General features: G+C 36.5%; 1 protein-coding gene across 2 annotated transcripts in view; it reads right to left on the bottom strand.

Annotated features, from left to right (window-relative positions):
• Positions 1–22,241, bottom strand: part of WWOX (WW domain containing oxidoreductase) — a 474,331-nt gene that overhangs the window by 361,039 nt on the left and 91,051 nt on the right. For both annotated transcript variants that reach the window (XM_008491642.2, XM_030457458.1), the window contains exons 6-7: positions 15,878–15,966; positions 1,846–2,031 (exon numbers count right to left, since the gene is read on the bottom strand). In XM_008491642.2, coding sequence (XP_008489864.1) covers positions 1,846–2,031; positions 15,878–15,966 — 275 coding nt within the window. The remainder of the gene's footprint in view (positions 1–1,845; positions 2,032–15,877; positions 15,967–22,241) is intronic.

Below are 22,241 nucleotides of genomic sequence, written 5' to 3'. Positions count from 1 at the left end.
TCAGAGTTCTCAAGTAGGTCAGAAAGTCCCACTATCCAGTAGTACCTAATGTCTAAACTAACTCCATACATCAACTTCTTGCCATTAAGCAGACTGGGGGAGGAAAGCAGGCATTTACATTGACCAGTGTAAGTGTTAAGATATGCCACAGTGCATGAATTGGACCTCTTAGAAGTAGGGAAACATATACTAATTGTGTTTATTATTTTATTCAAAAATAAGACTGTTCCTTATTTTTTAATAGGCTTCTATAAACCTTGGCTGATCTTACTGAATTAGCAACAAACACTTTAAAAAATGTTTTCAAACCCAGATAAAGATGGCCAGCTCCAGTTACACACTGAGCTTAACACAGTGAAAAACAAAGATGTCATTTAAAATACTATCACAGATCCAAACTTACAAAGGGGAACAAGCAGCTGACAATTCAACATAATCTCCCATTAAATAACAGCTCATTTATACGTATCCTGTTGTGCCCTCCACATCTGGCAAGTGATTGGAGTTGGCAGATTTATTTCTGGAGCTATCTTGCCTGCCCTGCAGTAGCCTCCCTCACTCCTAAAGGGACTCTGCTACTTGCTTTCACAAACCTGGTGTGATTTGCAAAGATAAGGATGTCCAGATTTTGTTACCACCTAATTACTAGACATTTCATGTCTTTTAACACCGGGGAGGATTATTACTGGCATTTTCTATTGCTTCCTTTCATTTCAGCCATCATAAATTTAAAATGGTAAAAGTAAATCTATCTGCAGTGTGTCATTTATACCATAAGCCCCTGTGTTTGGAAGTGATAAAGGTTTCAGCCTGACCCTTGGCTGGTCTCTCTCTACCAGGTCCCTGGGGTTACATTTTATGGAAACATGATTAAAAAAATAAGCTTCATTCTGGGTCACTAAAACATTTCAGAAATATGAAGGCAGGGGGGTGGGGTGGGAAGCAGCACTTATACATTCTTCCTTTTAGATTGTTAGAGCTGTTACAAATGAGGAAAAGTGAAAAAGAAATCAACAGAAATGTTAAAGCTGGGCATCACAGGTCTAATCCTGCATTCCCCAAACTAAATCAGAAGGCAGTTAAATAGTTTGTGACCACTAAAATGTTTAATTGCGGCATGAATTTTGCACAAGAAACTTTGTTTAAATCATATCTGTGTTTTCATTTACTAACAAAAACAGCACAAACATGTCTGAAATGAGATAAACCTCATCAATTTCTTTTTTTGCCAATTGTACTTCTCCTGACAGTAGAAACAACGAGCATCTAACATTTTAAATAAAACTTTAAACAAAAGAGACATAGCCAGAGTTCTTATACGTATTAACTACACTATGTCCTATTTTACAATTATACAGCTAATGTCTGCATTGAATTCCCTAATTTCTCATTATAAAACAATTGGATTTCATCTAGCAGTTTTTAATTGCATTGTTTCTCCTGCTAAAATAACTGCACATTCTTCTTGGTAAGATGTTGAAGTTGTTGAATGACAAATCAATATAGGTCATGCCATTCAGATTTAATCAATTATTATTCCATCTCCTTGAAAAATCAATGAGTGGTCTGAAATGTGGTGAAAATCTGCATTCATACAAAGAAGGATCAAAAAATACCTACATACATATAAAATTAGAACATGCTTTATCCAGCCACAGAACCAAACCCGGTAACATCCACAGGCATTAGTAATGCTTTTATTTAAAAAAAAACCCCAACATTATTTAAATACAAATGCTTCAGAGCTGGGCCTTTTGTTTTCAAAAACTTTAGCAGCTTTGCCATAACCATTTTAAGATCCAACGACCACAGATTTGAACTAAGTCAAAGGTAACCTTCACCAACCTGTGTGATTCAGAGGACACCACCACAACCCGAGCAGGAGATGAGCGGCGTAAAACATCTTCCAGAAGCTGGACAAGGTAGAAATGTCCCAAGTGGTTCACCTGGAAGGTGGACTCCAGATTGTCCTCTGTCAAGCACCAGGGAACACCAAACACGGCAGCATTGCAGATCAGTATGTGAAGAGGCCTGAATATTAAGAAGCATTGAATAAAATTGAATCAGGAAAAAGAAACCTCAATGAAATACATCTAAATATGGGCTAGGGCAAAGTGTGTTTTGGGGCCAGGTGTGAAGGCTTTGGCTGCAGCAGAGCTGTAGTCAAAAAAACACAAATTGATGAAGACTGAGCTGGAAAATAAATACATCTTCCAGAAGCTGTAATCTTTGGTGGAAAACCAGCACACAAGACATACGAGATCCTTGAAACAAAATCCATCCTCACTCATCTAACCCAGCTTAAATGGAAATGCCACAATGAAGGAGCCTGTGATGAAGCATTCCTAATTTGCTTTGCAAAGTATAAGACCTACCCCATTACGCTAGTAAAGAATCTAGACTGTCACATATCTCTTATGCAAAAATCAGGTCCAAAAAAACTTCAAATTTCTTGATGTCTCCACTGTAACCTCAGGCTGTTCTATCTCTTAGTCTTCCCAACCTCCACAGCAAGATCAAGGACAAGCACCCTTTCTGTACTTTCTTATCTTTTATCAAATCCTTATGAAAGACAGCAGACACTACTTCTCAGACCTTAGATGGATCTACATTTGCTAGATTGTTTCATCTCTAAGGAACCCTTGGCACCAGTAGTGTGTTCTTGTCCTTGAGTCAGAGCCTGATGCAGCAGCCCTCAGCAAGCTGACCTGAGCTGAAATCCTCAGACCTGAGAGGCTGCATCTGGCCCTCATACATTAAACAGGAAAGGTTGCACAAAATAACAACTGTCAAACAAATACCTTTCATTCTTTGCTCTAATAACTGTGAGATCTTAACACCACAATTTTAAGATCTGTCAAATTTGTTTGTTTAGCCTGTTCCAGCCTATTATGTCTTTACTACAACTGGCCAAATCCCATGATACAAAATCAACCATCCAATTTTGAAAATAATAAATGAAGCCCAGCTAGGAAAATGAGCTGCTTGCCTTGTGTTCAAGTACTTTCTCACAGCCCTACAAACAAAAGATGGCAGCAGACCCAGACTCAGATAATTTTTCTGCTGAGAGGTTGAAGGACAGATATACTGCACCTCTGAACATCTGCAAAAGGAATTCTGGAAAAGAATGTGCAACATGAAGCCCCAGGTTGTGAAACAAACCTAAGTAATTAGATTTCTTCAGACATGTTTAAAAACTCCAGCTTTTGATAGCCCAGTTTTCAAAGGAACATTTCTGGGAGCATCAAGTGCACCTTAGCCAAATACTGAAAGAGCTGCATAAGCATCGCCATAAACAGCAGGCTCGATTTCCTTATTAAAATAAATTCCAATTTCAAGCCTGCTGGGAAGTTACCAATGTAGCCTGCTTTAGTAAGAATTTAACAATCTAGTATATGCTTTAGTAGGAAGCTAAAAACCTAGTGTCTGTACCTGTGCCAACTTGGAAAACTTTAACAAAAATCTTCAGAAGCAGCATGAAATGTCTGTGTACTTTGCTCATCTTCTGAAATGCTGAATTTGCCTCTTGGTCAGTGACATTTTCACATATAACGTTTTCACCTATGTGCTGCACCCACAAAAGAAATTGAAAATAAAGAGGGACTGTCCTTTTAAAGGCAAGGTTCTCTCTTTCTGTTCAAATAAACTTGCAAAAAAGGCAGTTCTTGTTTTCATCTCCACAGTCTCACTCAACACAGCTCAGGCAGGCTAAGATATGCAGGATCATAATTTTTAAATGGTACCTGACCTTTTGAGGCGTATTTTATCAAAATGTTTTAAACCCAAGTTCATTTTGCCTGTTCAGAATGCATCTGCCAGGAGGAAAACAAAGCCTCATGAAGACTGAGAGTATGTGTGAAAACTTTGGATCATTCATCATCTCTTCTGAGACGTTATGAAAAGCTCTGGCAAGAATTAATTTACAGATTTGTAAATCTGCTGGGAAAAAGGAACAGGTTTCGTCAACTTAGATGCAATTTTTGGTCTAAGAGGCTGCTGTGTGAGAACTGAAGCAACACAAGCACAGCAGTTACACAAAAAATGCCATCACCATTCCCTGCAAAAGCAAATATGGCACCATTTCAAAAGTTCCTACTTCTATTGTCATACTGACTATGAAGTAACAGACCAGGGAAAGATAGAAAGGACTCACATACTAACCAAAAAAATATGTAATCCATCTATCCAAATTGTTGTATGCTGCTTTAACACTAACTACACAATAACTACCAGAGGCAAAATACACTCTCCATACCTAAATCTGTCAGCTCAATTATTAAAATAATGATTCGAGAATTATAAAGCTATAAAATGTAGTAACTTTTAAATTGTTAGGGCATGTAATTGGGTTTCATAGAAGAAATTATTCTTCAGTCCCTTAACTGAGATTTGTACTTTTCAAACAACATTTTGTTTTAATTTTTTAAAGTAATTAAAATTAAGTTTGAAGCATATACAATATTCTATTACAAAAATCCGTAAAGAAATATGAAGTAAATACGGAGACAATTTAACATTATTCTGAAAAGGTAGTATCAGGTTCCCTTTTAAAATCCACTTACTCTTAATCAGCATTAGTGGTTTTAAATGGTTAAAAACTGATTTCTCTGGAAAACATCACAGAAAATAAACCTAAAGGATGACCTCAAGACACACTGCTGCTGTGCAGTAATAACCACCCCTAAGATTTGGATACATGTCCATTTCAGCCATCAGTGTCTCTTGTGAGACTGCTAACAAAGGTCCAGCTACGCAAAATCGTCATCTGGAGTTTTTGTGACCTGAGCATTTACACACCAGGAAATGAATGAGATTGCCTATGTAACAACCACCATAGAGTTATGAATTTCAGCCACAGGTGACAGATTCTAATCTCAGTGGTGCAGAGCTCTATATCACTGAACAGATCCTTATGCAGGAACAAAATTTTTAAGATACACGACAGCTCACCTCACACAGCTGGCACTGCAGCTTCTCTTTATGACAGTAGTAGTTTAAAGTGATAGCAGAACTATGACCTTGATTTCACAAGCTCATTTAAAACATCGCTGAGATCTACATTAGGCTTCCTCCTGAGCCCAAGACAAAAAAGAATACTTCCTCCATTTAAAATAGTTTGTATTTCTACATGAAAGGCACATCTAAGGACAACAATAAATCTCAGCAGCAATGGAAAATTTTCTTCAGTGTTGTGGTATCAAAATTACCAGCCTGCTCATTCCTACCATGGTGCCTATTTGATATTTTGAAAACACTTAAAAATTTGCAGAGATGTTTTTTGTTCTTTTTTTTTTTTAAATTTGCCACTAAGTGTCCTTAAATTGTCTTCAGTCAGTAATCTGTACCACACCAAGTGAGCCTATCATTACAATCAGTATCTACCAGGACTCAAACATCAGTTGCTCCATCATAGCACAGAGTCTGTTTCTTATCCTTCAGAGTCTGACTGAGCCTTAAGACAACACTGCTTCAGCTGCAAGCTATACAGCAATTCTAGACAACTCCCACTATGCTGGTAAGTTTAGCTAATATTTAGCAAAATTTTAAAACCACGTAGACTTAACTTACAATTCTTAATTGTAAATATGTTAGCTGAAAATCATCTAATGACTTGTGCACTTCACAGTTCTGTGATACATCACTAACCCTTGCACTGGGTATTTAGATCTTGTATGCTGTGCTCAATTCACCACCAGAAGCAACAAAGCAATCCAACTGCTCTGCACTATTTGAAAATAAAGTAAAAAAATGCATTAGAGAGAAACAGAAATTAAGTTGTTGCTATAAATCAGTTAGTTATGAAATTTAATAATCAATTTGTTAGCACCTGATGTAAAACTACGATCTGTCAGCAGCCTCCCAAGCTGGCTGTGTGTAGCAGCAGATATTTCCAAGGGAATTAATTACTGATGATTTGCAAAGGTAAGAATAATATTTTTCAACAAATGTAGCCTGTGCACTAGGAGGTTAAGCAAACACCACCAAAATGTCAACAGAGTTCTTGGCTTTGGTGTTCTCCCATTTCAGACGTAATGAAATAGTTAACCAGAAATTATGCAAAGGGAATACTTTCAAATCTTCCCATGAAGCAGAATGTCACACCATCTGGGGCACTTCTCAAGTGATTTGAAAAGTTCACACTGTTTGGAATTACACAGAAATTCAACAGAAAAGGCCTCGCCATATCCCCAAAGTCCCATAAGCAACTTTAGACCTATGGCACGGCCAGTAAAGAAGGCAGAGAGTTGTGACTTCTCTTCCATAAAGAAGCAAAGTCACAGCCCAAAGAACTTTTCCATCTCATAAATCTGAACACCCATGTTGCTTGCTCAGAAAATGGTGGTTCCTTCTGTGAGGGAATGCCTGTAATCACAAAGGAAATAACCAACTCAGAGATTAGGCTTATGGCTCTCCAGAAAAAGGGTGAATTAAACAACCATCTCCCCAAATCCCTCTCAGTTTTACAAGCAGCACGGATGGGAAACTGAGCAGCAAGAAAATCACCAAGAGTCAGACAGCAGCAGCAAAATTCAGAACCATGCATAATCTAACACTGACCCAAAAATATTTACTTCTTTGACAAAAACATAAACACACACACTGAGTGCTTAACTCAATGAATTTTGGAAATGAATGCTTAATACCTATTTTTTTTATTTTTCTAAAAATATGGACTGAAAACTCAGCAAAAGCAGCCTCTGTTCCCACCTGTCAGCAGCCAGAATTGTGGATCCTTGTCAGACAGGCTTCATTTGAAGGCAAGCCACTAACACAGGACTTAGAGCCCTGATGTATGACCTCCTGCTAGAAGAACAGAAAATTCTCTCAAATTCATCCTACTGGATTTCTTTGCAGGATTTGACACTGTTGATCAGCAAATACTTCTGCCCCACTTCCAAGAGATTAATGGGAGTGGGCTGAAACTGTTCTGCTTTTTCCTTCATCCCAAATACATGGGAATTACTATGAGCAGCTGCCCCTATGTCTTCAGAATATATCATCTGCATACTGCTATATAGGTCAACCACCTCTCCATCATTATTCATTATCGTCACTATATAATTTCTTAAAAGTTTGGAGAAGGAACACAGAGGTCTCAACAGATTTAAAACTAAACAGAAAACATCCATTAGTCGTGGTTTTCCCTTTATAAGCTTTTCTTACACATACAGTGGGGAAAAAAAACCCAAAGCCCACACCATCATATACCTCCAGAAATGAGTAAGATATCTTCCTTTGAAGAAAAATTGTCATTTTACCTTGGGGGGACAGAATATTTTGAGGCTACTTTTCTTCTTACTGGGGTACAGACGCAATTTCAGCTATTGTGAACATTTTTAAAAGTTTAATTTCTGAAGAGAAAGTATTAAATAACAAAATGTTTAAACATTTAATATTTTTAAACATTAACATTTTGTAATGTTGGCCTCAAACTGACCTCAGTAAAACCTGCTCTGCCCAAAGCATCTCCCCTCAAAAATGATCAAAGTTGGGGTTTCTCCTTGCACTCTGAGTTTCAAAAATTAAGAAAAGCAGGATAGGGTTTAAATTGTTGATATATTCCATCTTCCACAGCTGGCTAATTCATAAACTGCAAGTATGGTATGTGATACTAGAAATTTGGTAAATTAGGAACTTTTTAATCTATATTTCCTTATCTGGTATCATTATATCAACAAATCACTTTCTTTTGCTAACAATATATTGCTTAAAAATGAAGGTCAAGATTAGTAATTATACTTGGTTTTTAACTTGTACTACAAGGCAGGAGGGAGAAGGAAGAATTGTATTACACAGGTGGGTCAGTTTTTACCTTCCATTATGTTCACACCAGGGATTCCCTCACCTTTTGGGGTACCATTACCCACAGCTCTGTATTTCCTTTTGCACAGCTACAGCCTAACCCAAAATCTCTTCTGAATGACAGCACTCAGTATCCTCAAGTTATTGCTATTAACAACACGTGTCAGTGCTGCTCTTCCTTCACCTCAGTGACTCCTCTGGACTACGTTTCAAACCAAAAGCCAGGTTTACTTTTGTCAAGGTGTTGCATCTCTATTGGTTCTGTATCCTCAGGGATTCAAAATAACTCCACAAATATGGATTTTGAAAGCCCTGGGGCCAGGCTGGGGTAGAAGAGGGACAGAATAGGGCTCTGAACTTTATGTCTATATCCATTCAACCTTTCAGCAGTTTCATTCTCTATCCTCTTCCTTTTCTTAAGCCCTGGCACAGTAACAGGAGCACTTTGCTCCATTCTTTGTCATGCCTTAGGAAGATATTTTTGTTTGGTTTGGTTTAAATCTCCCTTAAGCTTAAGAGACATCAACAATTAAAATTTCCAGAATCTGGTAATATTCATTCAGCAGCTCACCAAAGGGCATTAAAGTTGTCACCTAAAAATGGACTTATAGATCTTTTTCAGAATTCCAATAGCAAATCATTATTTCCACATATAAACAAAGTTAGAAATAAGCATGAGCCAGCCATAAAGGAACATTAAGTTTTGTAGTAACCATGGAATGATTTGTTGTTTCTGCACGTACTTCTAAATAGATGAATTTCATTTCTACAAAGTAAGTACTTGCTAGAAAAAAAGAAAGCTGCAACTCACAAGGAAGGTCAATTACTACTTTTATTACAGATTGGTGATATTTCCCAATGAAAATAGCTAACTCTTTGGAAAATATTTTCAGGGCCATGGCTGATCCTTCAAACAATAAAACACTTCATGCATTTTGAACATTTCACTTGCCAATGACAACTCCTTCCTCTGTTTTGCCTAGAGATATATAGAGCTATAATAGAGTTCAGAAAGCCCCTAGCAGCTGCGTGCTGCCATTCAGACCTGAAAGATTCCATGTTGTGATAAAAATTAATGTACTTTGACATCCTCTGGGATTTTTGGTGCCTTGGGAACAGCTAATGAAGAAATACAAGCTTTTCAGACTATAACACAAATTTTTGGGATTCTAAAGCACATGTGGTATATGCACAGCCTGTCTAACGTCAGCACTAAGACTTCCATCGCCAAGTGCCAGGCAGCTCTGCCTTCATGTGTTTTAATTATCTCCCATAGAATGCCTTTAACTCAATAGAGTAAATACATTTTAATGTATATGTAATTAAACAGCTACTCTTGCTTTGTATTTCAGAATTTCTAGAAGATAATATCAATTAAGCACACAGATTTTCTTAAAGTCCATTAAGCTATAATGCTGCAAAAAGCTTGTTTTATTTGCAGCAGAGTACAGGCATATTAAGTCATATATTTTTTACTTCCTTAGATACTCAAAACAGCCTCCAGAGCTGGTACATCTTGAGGAAATTTTTTAGGAAAAGAGAGCCCCAAGATTTTGAGCTTAGCTTAGATTTAGGCATAGACACACTGTTCAAAATGGGAACCAGAACAAGCAGTGTGCTAAGCAGAAAGGCACTGGAAGGTCACTGAGGTTTCTTCATTAGGTTACAGTGAAAAGAGTGCGAAGTGTCCTAAGACAAGAGGCAAGCCCACAAACTGTAAACAGCAGAGTTACACTCATCAGACTATGCCACAAACACCTATCAAAAACTTCCAGTTAGTAACATGTAAAAACACATTTTTTGCAGATGCAACTGTATGGTGAACTGTCAAACCTATTTATATTTTAATATGGACTCCTACTTTAAAAAAAATGATAAAATTGTTCTCAGGCAGGAGATAGTTCCACAATACAGCAGATGAAATGTGATCTAGTGAAAACGTCACGATCTCTGTTCCCAGTAAAAGGGAGGAGGGATCAAGCTTCAGAGATTTTTAATTTAAAAAAAAAATAAAATACTGGAAACAGTTTTTTGGATCCACATGACTTGACACATGCTACCACAATGGGGTAATTGTGCATGAGAGCTTAAAAGCAGAAGAAAGAAAAGAAAAAATATTTATGCAGAAAGCCAATCCCTAGGCTTTAATAAGGCACAGTACCACCACAAAAAGGCAAAAAAGTTTCACCCTACCATTATTATGTATGTTGCAAATGCAGTCAGCCTTTGATCATATTTAAATTTCAGATACATGCTGTCTGCAACAGTAACTTCTGAAGTATGCATGTTCCAATACTTAATTCAATGTGGATATTTTTTGATATCTCAAAATGTACAATGTTGTCCAGAAGCTTGCGCCTCAGTGGCACTGTCAGAATGCCAACTGCATTCTAAGTTGAGAAGATAAATACAACAGCTCAACTGTTACTAGTTTTGATTCACAAAAAGTATTTCTATAAACGTCAAAGAGCTAACAGATTTGTACAGTGTTAGAAAATATGTTTCAATTTTGAAATACAATAAGCTGTGGCAAAGATAACTCTGACCAAGAATCATCTATAGAATCATTAAGGTATTAGCATGTTGGTACCACAAATAGGTTGCTTAAATCACATATGCATTTTTTTTTCCTCATTTTGAAGTTATTTATGTAACAACTTGCTGAACTGATCTCATTTTTTACAGATGTACTTACATGTATGAACAGAATTTATCCAACAATGTCTATGATTTAATTGCGGTTAAACTGGAATTAAAAACCAGCTGAAAACACATGCACTATGTCAGTTATAATACATTTAAATGCAGAAAAACAGTATTCTGGAGTGAATTTTCAGCAGGCTCTGAAATCTTAATTGCACCCACAAGGTTTCAGAGCGCTTCTGCTTGCAGCATGAAAAATGAATGTGCTCATGGAGTTTGAGGCCTCGGTTAAGGCAGCCAGCTGAAAACCTGGCCCTCTTCATTTCAGTTCTGGGTAGCAAAATAAGAAGAGACTAAAGTTCCAAATGGAGAATCATAATTCATAACTGCTGTCTTTTCCATGTTTCTACACACAGCATCCATGAAAAAACTGTTAGCATATGCCAATTCTTACCATCAGGAAAAAAAAAATTAAAAATCCTATTTTAAAGTATAAAAAATAATTGTAGTGAAAATCTACAGAGGGAAGTCCTGCATAGTTATGAACTGCTGCTACCAATTCAGAAAATTCTATGCAGAAGTTGTTGGCAAACCCTGTTTTATATCTTTGTGGTTATTCAAGATTTTTCAGGATAATTTCAATTTTTTTGCCTCCAACACTGAGAACATTAAATTGATGTCTTACTGTTTGGCTCACGATAACTTTAATTCAAATCAAGTGGCACTATGCACCACTTGAAACTAAAGACACACATAAAATTTCATCTGTAACTTTACTGCTCACTTCTGCCTGCTAACTCTTATGATCACTGAAGTATTCTTACACTGAGGATCAGGGAAATGCCATGATAACATGGTTGTAAACATTGACAACAGGTACCTAGATTGGAAATTTTAGAATGGCAACAATTGTCCTGCCCCCAAATTAAAGTATGCAAGTTTTAGTCACAGATGTGAAGATTAAACTGCAAATAAATAGCCAAGTATCACACCCACAAATCCACAGTGCCACACAAATACCTAATTCTACAGACCCTGAACTATCAAACACTGACTAAATTTAAATGTTAAGTTGCATACAATCACAAGAGAACAGTCATTTTGTCTATAAAGCAGATTAATACCAACCATAATTCCTCACATTGTGCCTTCTCAATGAAGAGGAGATTCACTTCAATGTTCTGCAGTTCCAAAAGCTTAATATGAAAGATTGGTTGGTCTGCTTCTTCCAACTGCACAAAATCAGCTAATGCCAAATCCATCTTAGCCCAGAACGTTATTATAAACAGACCATTTATTTGATTTTCCATAACAGAGACGTTCAATCAACTGCCTGAGCTGGAAACTAGCAGAGAGGAAAGACTGGATACAGATAAAGGAAATCACTTGAGCAAATCTAGCCCTTTAGGTGCTCTGAGACCTCTTTCCCTACTCTCATCCTAATCCTAGCACTGCCTTCACATGGAAGGAAGGTGGAAATGATTCACTCCTGGAGGAAACACCCAGCAGGGAATGTAACTCCAGACAACAACCCAAAAATACAAAAAGATAACCAGAAATCACAACTTAAAAATACTAATAATAATGTAAAAAAACCAAATCTCAGAAATAACAACATTTTATTTCAAACTACATGACAAACAAAAATTATTCATCACTCCTGTAACATAATGAAATTGCTCTCTTTAAAGAATTTACCCTGTAAATCCCTCAGCCCTATGGTTTACTAATTTTGCCTTCTATTTTATGCATTACTCACACTGATTTCAGGTTTTGCTACAATAAAATAAGATGTAGAACAAATATACTCTTTTATTCTGTCTTCTCCCAAAGACTCCCAATCTAAGTTGTGTTTAGTTTATTCTGCCTGCAGAATCTTTCTAACTGCGAGAACAAGAAAAACTGGAAGCACAGGTCTGCTCATAAGGAAAGTTTATATTCTGCTGCAATCACAGAACTGCAGGATCTAAAATAACCTGTAAAACCCCTCTTCCCTAAACCTTTATTTGAAATTGCCTGGATTAAAAAAAAAAAAAAAAAAAAAAAAAGTCTGAAAAAGAGAAACATCTGTATCAACTCAAGAGTATAGATAAAGCTAACAAAAAGTTTATTTCTTTTTCTGTGAGGATGAAAGATTTTCTAGAACATATTTATATGAATATAGCATAATTTTTACCAGTGTTTATATACTGTAAGCCCAAATTTTATCTGTGGACAAGGCTGCAACACATAACAAATCCAAACAGGAACAAAAGACTCTTATTAAATCTCATAGAAATATGATAATTTAAAGATGAATCATCTGATTTTTACTTTCAAACATGGAACCCTTCATAGTTCTTAAGTACAATTCCAATTTATACTAAATGTTTCTTTCCAGAGTAGCTCCTTCCTCCCATTTTGCTTTTGACAATGCTCTCTCTGTTGCATCATTTGTTTTCTGAATGCAACCAACCCCTCTTAAATCCCTGCTGAGCAGATGGAAACTTCATGAAGTTTCCAGAATCTCTCCAACTCTCAAGCACATTCAAGAAGGCCTTTTTTTTTTTTTTAATGACATTTTTTGAAATTTAAAGATCCTTTTTCTGGAATAGTTCAACTTTTTGTTTCTCTTCCAGGGAAAGATCTATGAAAAATAGCCCTTGAAGACTCTTTTTTCTAGAGCTATCAACCATTGAAGAAGTGGGTACCAGGTTGTGATGTGCCTATAAGTACATCATGAAATCTGCTAACAAAAAATAGTACCCGGAGTCAAGAAGTGTCCCAGGAAAACAGAATTTCATAACACAACCAAATCTATTCTCAATTTTAGAATTTTTTGGTTATTACATCAGGTGTAAGCAAGACCAACAGATTCTACAGACAGAACACCAAAGTGTCACAAAACCAACAGTGGACTGGAGAAATTAAGCAGACAATAAAATTATCTGAACCTAGAAGTTTAAGATGTTCACCACTGAATGCTAAAGGCCTCTTCAAATAACACGCTGTGAGAAAACCACAGATCTTTATCAAAATCTGTGCCTTCATAAAAAATTTCTCCTTCACTCTTTAAAATTACTGCAGCTTTTTCCCAGAAATCAAGATTTATATAATGCAGGACTCAAATAATAAGATTTTTCAGGAAGAAAAAAAACAAGCAACAAACAAAAAAACCCCACGAAATTCAACAACTAAAGCTCATCAAAACACCCAACAAACCCCCCCAAGCATTTTCCTTGTTCTTCATACTACTTCACTGATGAGGAAATTTTAAGAGACTTTGTACTGAAGAAAACTCTACCCATACATATTTTCTATGTTCATTACACAGGACTTAGAGCTCTCCTATGCGAACTGAGGACAGTGTATCAGTGTGCCTTCTACAGGTGCATGAAATCAGAGCTACCAAAGCCTTTTTCAGAGGTTAGACTACCAGCTGATAGACTTGCCAAAGCATAAAGAGCAAGGGCTCAGTCTGTTTCTGCAGCCTGTGAAATTTCTTTCAATTGTTCACAAAGCTCCTGATGCAAAGGAATCACCAACCTGACAAAAGTCTCTGGACATTCCAACAAAACAAATAAATGAAGAGCCAAAAGCAGTCAGTGTGCATGAGGGCTGGAAAACACAACAGGCTAGCATTGTAGTAACAAGATGCTACTGCCATGTAATTGCTTTTCTGACCACATTCAGGCAGCTAAAGCACAAAAAATCAGAGCCAGAAAGACCTAGTACATCTCCTGCCAGTGCAGATGAGTGTAAGGTAACTCATCTGTATCAGATAAAAGATGTACTGCAACAGGCAGTGTGTGGGGTCTGGTTTCCATCCAGCCTCAGACTTTAAACAAAATAGAGCTGGAAATTCATTTTTGTCACAACCCCACAAGTCTCACAACAGATACAGACCTTAAGACATCCCTGTAATGCTTGGAGCAGTCCTGCCAGGCACACACACCTGGGCACAGACTAGAGACAGAAATATCTGAATGGAAGTCAGAGGTTATTAATGATGTCTATTACTAATTTTTCCCAGCTAAAATGGAAGGAAAACATTAGTAAAACCTGTTCATCACTGACAATTTAGCAGACCTACACTGGTAAAACAATGTATGCCAACAAAAATAAAACAGGTTTTACTGATTCTGTATCTTCTTGTTTTTTAAGATCTCTGGCAAAAAGGGATTTTAGGTTGTTCACTCCTAAGGATTTGTAAACATGCACACCAAATGACCTAGCTAGGATAATGATGATATGATCTCTAACACACAAATTAAGATCTTTATTTGGAAGGATAGTTTTAACTTTTCACTGTACTATGCAGCTTTTAAAGAAATGTAGCATATTAAAAGCATAAATTAAAGAAGTTAAATTTAAACACTTACTGTTATTCTATTTTGAAGCCACTTTTGTATTAAAGCAGCAATACTGCAAAGATTTGTCTTTCTATTTCAAGAAAGTTTTAATATATGAAGATAATATATGATTAGAAAATATTACCTTGGATTTTGGCAGGAAAGAAACTTGTGTTAGAAGTCAGTTTTGACAATTCTTTGAATCTAAAAGACCTATAAGTACTAAAATGTCATCTGTCTGTCCATGTGAGATTTAGCTTTGGCAGTATTCCTAAAGTGAAAAAACATTCTTTTTTATATATTTTCTCCGTGACAATATATTTTCAAACCTGTCTAAGAGGCCTTATTCTCTTGAGGAGTACAGTAAGATGGATATGTGTTACAGAAATATTTGCAGAAAGAAACCCAAGTCTGAATAGTCACAGCCATCAATGGGTCAAACTGTGGATAAAAGCACCAAGTGTGGAATTTCTTGTCAAGAGCTGACACTTGAAGATTTCAAATAATTTTTTTCAATTTAGAGATTCATTGTTCTGTTCAAGCTAAATTAAACAAACCATTTGGAAGCTAACTTGATTATCTCGTTTAAATTGGTCTATTGTTAAGTGATGTTATTATCTCCCCCTCCTGACCCCTTTTTTTTAAAATTATGGACTATTCCAGATACAGGTCTGGAAAATGGTGCTGTCTGGCTCATAGGGCTATTTCTTTCAAGTGTTTTAAAAAGAAAAAGACAGAGGGAAGGTTAGAAACCGACAAGTAATGCACTAATTGCTCATCCCTGACCTCTTCAAAGCTACTGTAAAACTGATGTAAGTTGCCTGTGCTGTAAAGCAGTTCAAATTTGATCTTTTTCAATACCCACGGTGGTATCAACATCCCCTTTAAAGCTGGAGCTACATATGGAATACAAAGAGATTTGTAATTTTTTTTTTAAGATGAAAGATCTTTAATTTACATTGCACAATAAATACCCTGTGAAAAGATTATTCACTAACTGTAGTTGCTGATCAGTTATGGGGAATTCTGCCAACTGTGCTCAGCTGATAAAACCATTAAAATAACAAAAAATTATTACATGTAGTTTTCGGAGTACTTACACATTCTTGGATTTGAATGCTTCAGCAAAGTGCTTCACACTCTGAAGAGAAGCAAGGTCTAAGGTCATTGCTTCTACCTTGGCTTTATGCTGGAACAAGAGAAAATAAAAAAATAAGATAAGTAACAGCAAATTTAGTTCACAGGATCGGGTTACAGTAAATGTGTTATGAAACTTGTCCAACTCCCTTGTTTAACATTATAACCCCAAAGTGGATACAAATCATTAAGAAGAACGGACAAACACAACATTTAGTGCCAGAAGCAGAACTGCAGTTCTGTGGTTCTACTAAAAACACACATTATGTAACACACAGCTATATGTAATACAGTGAATTGATGTAAGGTATTGTTAAGGTTAATATGGTTCCTTTTCGGCCATTCAGCTGGTGAAACTTGGGTAACTCATGAAATAAAAAGTAGAGTGTGCATGATTTCTAATGCATGGTACTTTTTCCATTACATACCAATAGAAAAATACTCAGTAAATTCAATTAAAAAAAAAAAGACAGAAATCCAAACTTGCACCTATCAATCCAAAACAATCTCTGGTTCATGGCAGGTGATAGAAAAGACAGCATAAAAATATAGAAAGCAACTGATCAGCCTATACAGTTTTTCTGATGGTAAGAGTTTACTAGTGCATAATATCTTCTAAAGGAATCATGTACATACTTTAAAGCAACCTTTTGCCTAGAAAAGGATGTGCAAACCCACAAAATGACAGGTTAACCTGAAGGTCCTAACCTTGGGCACCACCAAAACCACTCTTCTCAATATTTCCAGCTTTGAGATCCCTGTTCTCAGATCTTTTCAAATGCTTACACTCCAAATCTCAGACCAAAGTGAAACCAAAGTCTGCTTTCCTTGCAACCACTGAAGTCAACACAGGTGGAGGGTGGCTGGAAACAGCTTTGATCTGACTGCAGCTGTGTATCTACATCTTCAGGTCTTCCACAAACACTACACATGAAGACATCTAGGATGCCCTGGAAAACACCAGCTGTCATGACATGTAAGTCACACAAATCCCCTAAGGAATTATGAACACAGTGTTTGTGTTCACCCTCACTTTTAGCCTCACTGCTGCCCAACACCACACAAACTTTGATACATAAGAGAAAGCTGGCAAAAGCCCTCTGCTCTCCCCAATCCTAAACATGCCAGCTTTCAGTTCACTCTGCTTAGCTTAATCAGAAAACAGAAATTAGAGGGGCACTTCACGTAATTCCAACACTATTTACATCCAATGGTCATGGTTCAGACAGTACCACTGCTACAAGAAAGAGCAAGGAATAGATAAGCAGATGCAGTGGAAGTATGCAAAGGCAGAACATGAGTGGAGAGGTAAGGGGAGCTCTGTGAGCATCAGGATGCAGTGGGGGACCCTACTCTGATCACCAGATTATACAATGAGCATCTCTGGAGGAACACAAAAGCAGCAGCATGCAAGTCAGTACAGAAGAAAGCCAAGAAGAGTGCTCCCGTCATCTCCCAAGTTCACGCAATTCAGCTGATCTCCATTTTTTATTAGATCTGGTATTTTCCTCCCCACATCTCTTTTCTATTTTGCTAGCACCCATTCTGCCTGCTATAATTCCCTTACCGGTTAGTTTTGAACAGAATGCCACTACACTTCCTTTTGTCCCCCTCCAGCCAGTCTTACCAGGAGAGCAAAATAAATACAATTTTGACAGGTTCAGTTGCCATCAGAAATATCAATTGATGGAGTCTGGGAACGCTAAACACAACTTTGTTACAAAGAGTGTTTTTAGCCCTGCAAGATGCATATCATTCTGGAATTCATTTTGCACCACGGGGTAAATATTTTCTTCTGTTTGATGGTCAGAGACTTGAGAAAGAGGATTCGATGCTGCCTTGCATTATGCAACAGAGCTCCACAACCACTTCTCTGCAACTCTGCCGTTCCAAGCTGTTTACTTTACAGAGAAGCACTGTGCATGGCTCCCCTTAGTTTGCTTCCCTCAGCTGAAACATTCTTGTCTCTCCCGAGGGTAAAAGGACAAGAATGCTACAAATACAGAGACATAAGGGGGATAAAGAAAATCGTTAGCAAGTAGTTCAACAGGCTGTACACCACAAGCTGTAAACTGCTGCCCTTTTAGCAACACAGATTCAAGTCCACACTATATGAAGGTAATGCTTTGCTTCTTGGTGCCACATGTTAGGCTTCTGTCACTGATTCCAACAACAGAAGTCAAATAAAAAATAATAAAAATAATTAAAAAAAATTAAATGAGACCACCTATTTGTATCCTGCTTTATTCAGCCACTAAGATAATTTATATCAGATAATTAATGCTACTTCACCTTTTTTTTTTTCTTTTAGCTCTGATACACATACAGTTACAGAAGAAGACAAAGAAAACACTTGTTAAGTTCAACAAACCATGTCTGAAATTAGCTTGAAAAGGAAAAATGGAGAAAGAGAAAAGGGCTGGGTTTAGTAATTTTTGTACACTATCAAGTCCTATCATAGTTTGAGAATGGAAATTAGCCTTTAGCATCATTCATTTTCATTCCAGATTTTCCCACTTTACTTCTATGGTACAACTTTTATTCATTTTTTTTAAAGCTATGAACAGAGCAATATATTTGCAAGTTATGTTCTTAATACTGTAAGAATACCCCCAACCAATGACAAGTAGAAGGGGTTTTGTTTGCTTTCTTGCAGTAGATCAATATTGCCTTTCTTAAAATGTTTTCTCCCTTTCCCTGTAAGTCCAGGTAGCACATATTCTGGTATTTATGGAAAAATAAAACATGGGATTTTTTTAATAAAAAATAAAACTAGAGAACATTTTTACTAAAAGGCATCATAACTGTAATTGTAATCCCCAGCCAGAACTGATTGTTAATGCTATGATGCAAATCCTGATCTAATGTGTCATAATTGTATTAGGCTGATGTCTTTCACCATTTGACTTCACACATTTTCAAGACTGAATTATGCCTCATTTTATGTTGTGAAATCTTAAATGGAACTTGTCATTTTCCCAAACATAGAAGACAATCTTTAAACTGACATTGTAAAATCAATACAGTAATGCAGAAAACTGCAGAATTTTTAAGTTGAAAACAATGAAAGATATTAATGCTGCCTCTACTACTTTATTTCAATTACATTATAAATAACTGAATGAGTGTAGAATAATTTTTTTAAAACCCACCCTTTTAAGCCACAGGATCATTCCTATGTGGTGTTGTTGAGAGCCTGTGCAAAATGAGGGGGTCCCCTGGCTTCAGACTCCCAGGACAAACGTCCTGACTTTCTCAACTACACTCAGCCCAGCTTTGCAAACTGACACACTTCTGCTGCCCACTGACAAAACCAAGGTGAACTAGAAACTACTGAACAGTCCTTTTGGGATGGGAAGTGTTTGTATTTTCTGAAGCCCTAACAGCAATTCAGGACTAACAATGCCAAAGCACCAACATCTGACTCTAAAGGAACAGCCAAAGGTGCAGCAGTCTCTGTCTGGTTCCTAGCAAGTTCTCCTTTAAACACAACACACAGTAACATTTTGAGAAGTGGAAAGAGAAAATTTTATCTTGTATTTCACAATTTTATGCCCAGTTCTAAAAGCATTTTATCAATATTTCCAGGTAGGTTTCATTACTCTAAATAAAGCCAGAAATCAGGGGGTTTTTTTCAACTTTTATGCAAGCTACTCCCTATCAAAGCAAAAATATTAAAAATGCTTAAGTGCAATTGGTTATGTTTTGCACTCAGGCTAGAAAAATGCTTATTGAGCCAGAAAGTAACAAGAAAGTGAAAACATCCAGAAAGTAAGCAGTTTCACTATATGCAATGTATTCACTTTACAGCTTAAAAAGTGTTTAAAAATGAACACTGCATGGTAGAGTAGTTTGGCAGTAAACATGATTGTGCATTTGTGTCTTGGTATTGAAGAAGGAGCCTTTTTTCATAGTGAATTTTTCATTCAAATGTAAGTGATGATTTACGTTAAATATAGGTAAAGCATAGCTACATTTTCCTGAAGGATTGCAAGGAAGTGAAGAGCAGTACAATAAGTTGAAGCATAAAAGCTTTCTCTGTCATAATATTTATTATAATGGCATATAAAATAGCTGAAATAAATAATAGATGACTAAAAGTAAATTCATATGATAAAGAATCTTTCAGCAGACACCATTACTTCTGACTGCTCTAGTTTCATACAGAGTTGAAGAGTCTTAATAAATATGCTGTATTCCCCCTATCTTAATGTAAGTACAAGTCACTTTGTAAGGGCCTACTTAAAATATTACATAGTGGACACCAGATACATCACTGTATAATTTTACTCTCAAAAAATGTCATGTTTTTAAGAGTATTTAAAAGCCCTTAACTAAAACCAAATACCTAGAACAACAACAAAAGTATCTGACTTTGAGGAACTGAAAATATAATAAACTGGTAAAATTTGATAAAGAAAAATCCTGGTGAAAACATCATGGACTTCTTATATGGAAAGTGAAAAACAGTCAATCTTCAAGAAAAAAAAGAATTTTTAAATTAAAGCTGAATTAAAATCTGTGGAATTATATTGAAATAGGTGAAGTAAACAAATAACCAAATCTCAGCATATGACAAGCAATGCTGAAATAAACCTGTATTTCCATGTTGAGGACAAAGCAGATGTTTTAGAAGCATGTCTGACAATTTGACACATCACTTATGACAGCCAATAGCCAGTGCCATGCACTATTTATGGAGGAACATAATAGGGAAAAAGGCTTTCAGTCAGCATTAGGACTGTAAATACCATTGTCCCTAATGTAGTCACCATTTGGTACTTTATGCAAAACTGTATTTATGTAATGCCAGCTTCATCTTGTTGTCTGCTTTGAATACCTCTCATGGAACTGATTGGGACAGATGAATCACACCAACTTAAGAGTAATCCAAGATACATGCTAGGTGCTTTTACACTCATATTTCTAGTTCTCCCTTCCCCCCAGCATCAGCAATTTCTATACACTACTTCCAAATTTTCACTAACTTTATGGAAGATGCTACACAACACAAACCAATTTCCTAAATATTCATTATTTTATCAACCCTTTCATATGATGTAAAAGAAAATAGCTGGGACTGACTGTGATTCTTCCTGAAAATCTGAGATTAAAAGGCTTTTCTTCTTTGATTAGGAAAAAATTATTCAGTCCTACTTGGTCCCACTATTTTCCACCATATTTCTTTTACCCATATTTTGGTTGTAACTCACTGGTGTACATTTTTCCACTATTCATCTTGCTCAATCTTGTCAAACATTTTCATGCAGAGTGTGAGTTCTCCCAAAACCTGATTTAGTAAATCCTTGTTCTTCCTGCTTAAGTAACCAGAACTTCATGTTCTTCACAAGAAGAGAATTCCTGCAGGAATTCCTGCTGTCAACCAAGTCAAGTGAGCAGAACATATATAAAGACCTAATGGGTGAGTATGAGCCTGCAAATTGCTTGGATTATTGATCATCCTTGGACCTACATTTTACAAGGAAGAGTGAATTATTCTTATTTTCCTTTTCTCTCTCCCTTCTCCAGAATATATATGGATGTTTGGCAGAGATCAGTGTTTATCTTCTTGGCAGCACCTACAGCTGAGAGCTGAAAGAGCCCTTTTCAGCAAAACCTGAAGTCCTGAAGCTGTGGTAGGATCATACTATAAACCAGTGTCTGCAACCCCCCACAATGGTCTAGAACACCTGAATTGGAGATGTAACTGCTGAGCTCAGATGGGTTATAAATGCAACAGAGAAGTCTGGATCCTCCTTTAACCAGGGATTAAATATAAAGGCAGAAAATGAGCCCCTGAAATTCTGAAGGCAAAGGACATGGAAGAGGGATGAAGAGAATCTGATATGAAGATGTTCAGTTTTAGAGGAGACCACACATAAACCTGCCATTTGGTCCTCACCTTGAAACTGATCACATTTCAGAGCAATATTTCCTCCTTCTTCCAAATTCTTTTTTTACCAGTAATTTAAATCTCCATCACAAATATAACAGTGTACTGTTGTAGGTATATTTTGTATAAATAAAGTTCAACAGGAAAGGCCTTTCTTGGTCATGAAATAGTCAATTTAAATTCCCCAATAATTTTTACATACACCTCTTTCTACTGGTAAATACCTATGCATAAAAAGGAATGCAAAATATGTTTGTTTGCTTGCTTAATTTTATAGATTTTTAAAAATAAATCATCTGTCATAAATACCACTAAAATAAGCACCAATGTTATTACTTAGATCAGTACCTCTCTAAATTTGGCCTTTCCAATATTCTGGAGTAATTCTAAAGGAAAAAAGGAAAAAGATACGCAGTTCTTTCTGAAATTAATAT

Source organism: Calypte anna, chromosome 11 (genome assembly GCF_003957555.1).
Source record: "Calypte anna isolate BGI_N300 chromosome 11, bCalAnn1_v1.p, whole genome shotgun sequence".
In the NCBI taxonomy this organism is placed as follows: domain Eukaryota; kingdom Metazoa; phylum Chordata; class Aves; order Apodiformes; family Trochilidae; genus Calypte; species Calypte anna.
Note: the sequence above shows the minus strand (reverse complement) of the source record. Positions and strands in the feature narration are given on the sequence as shown.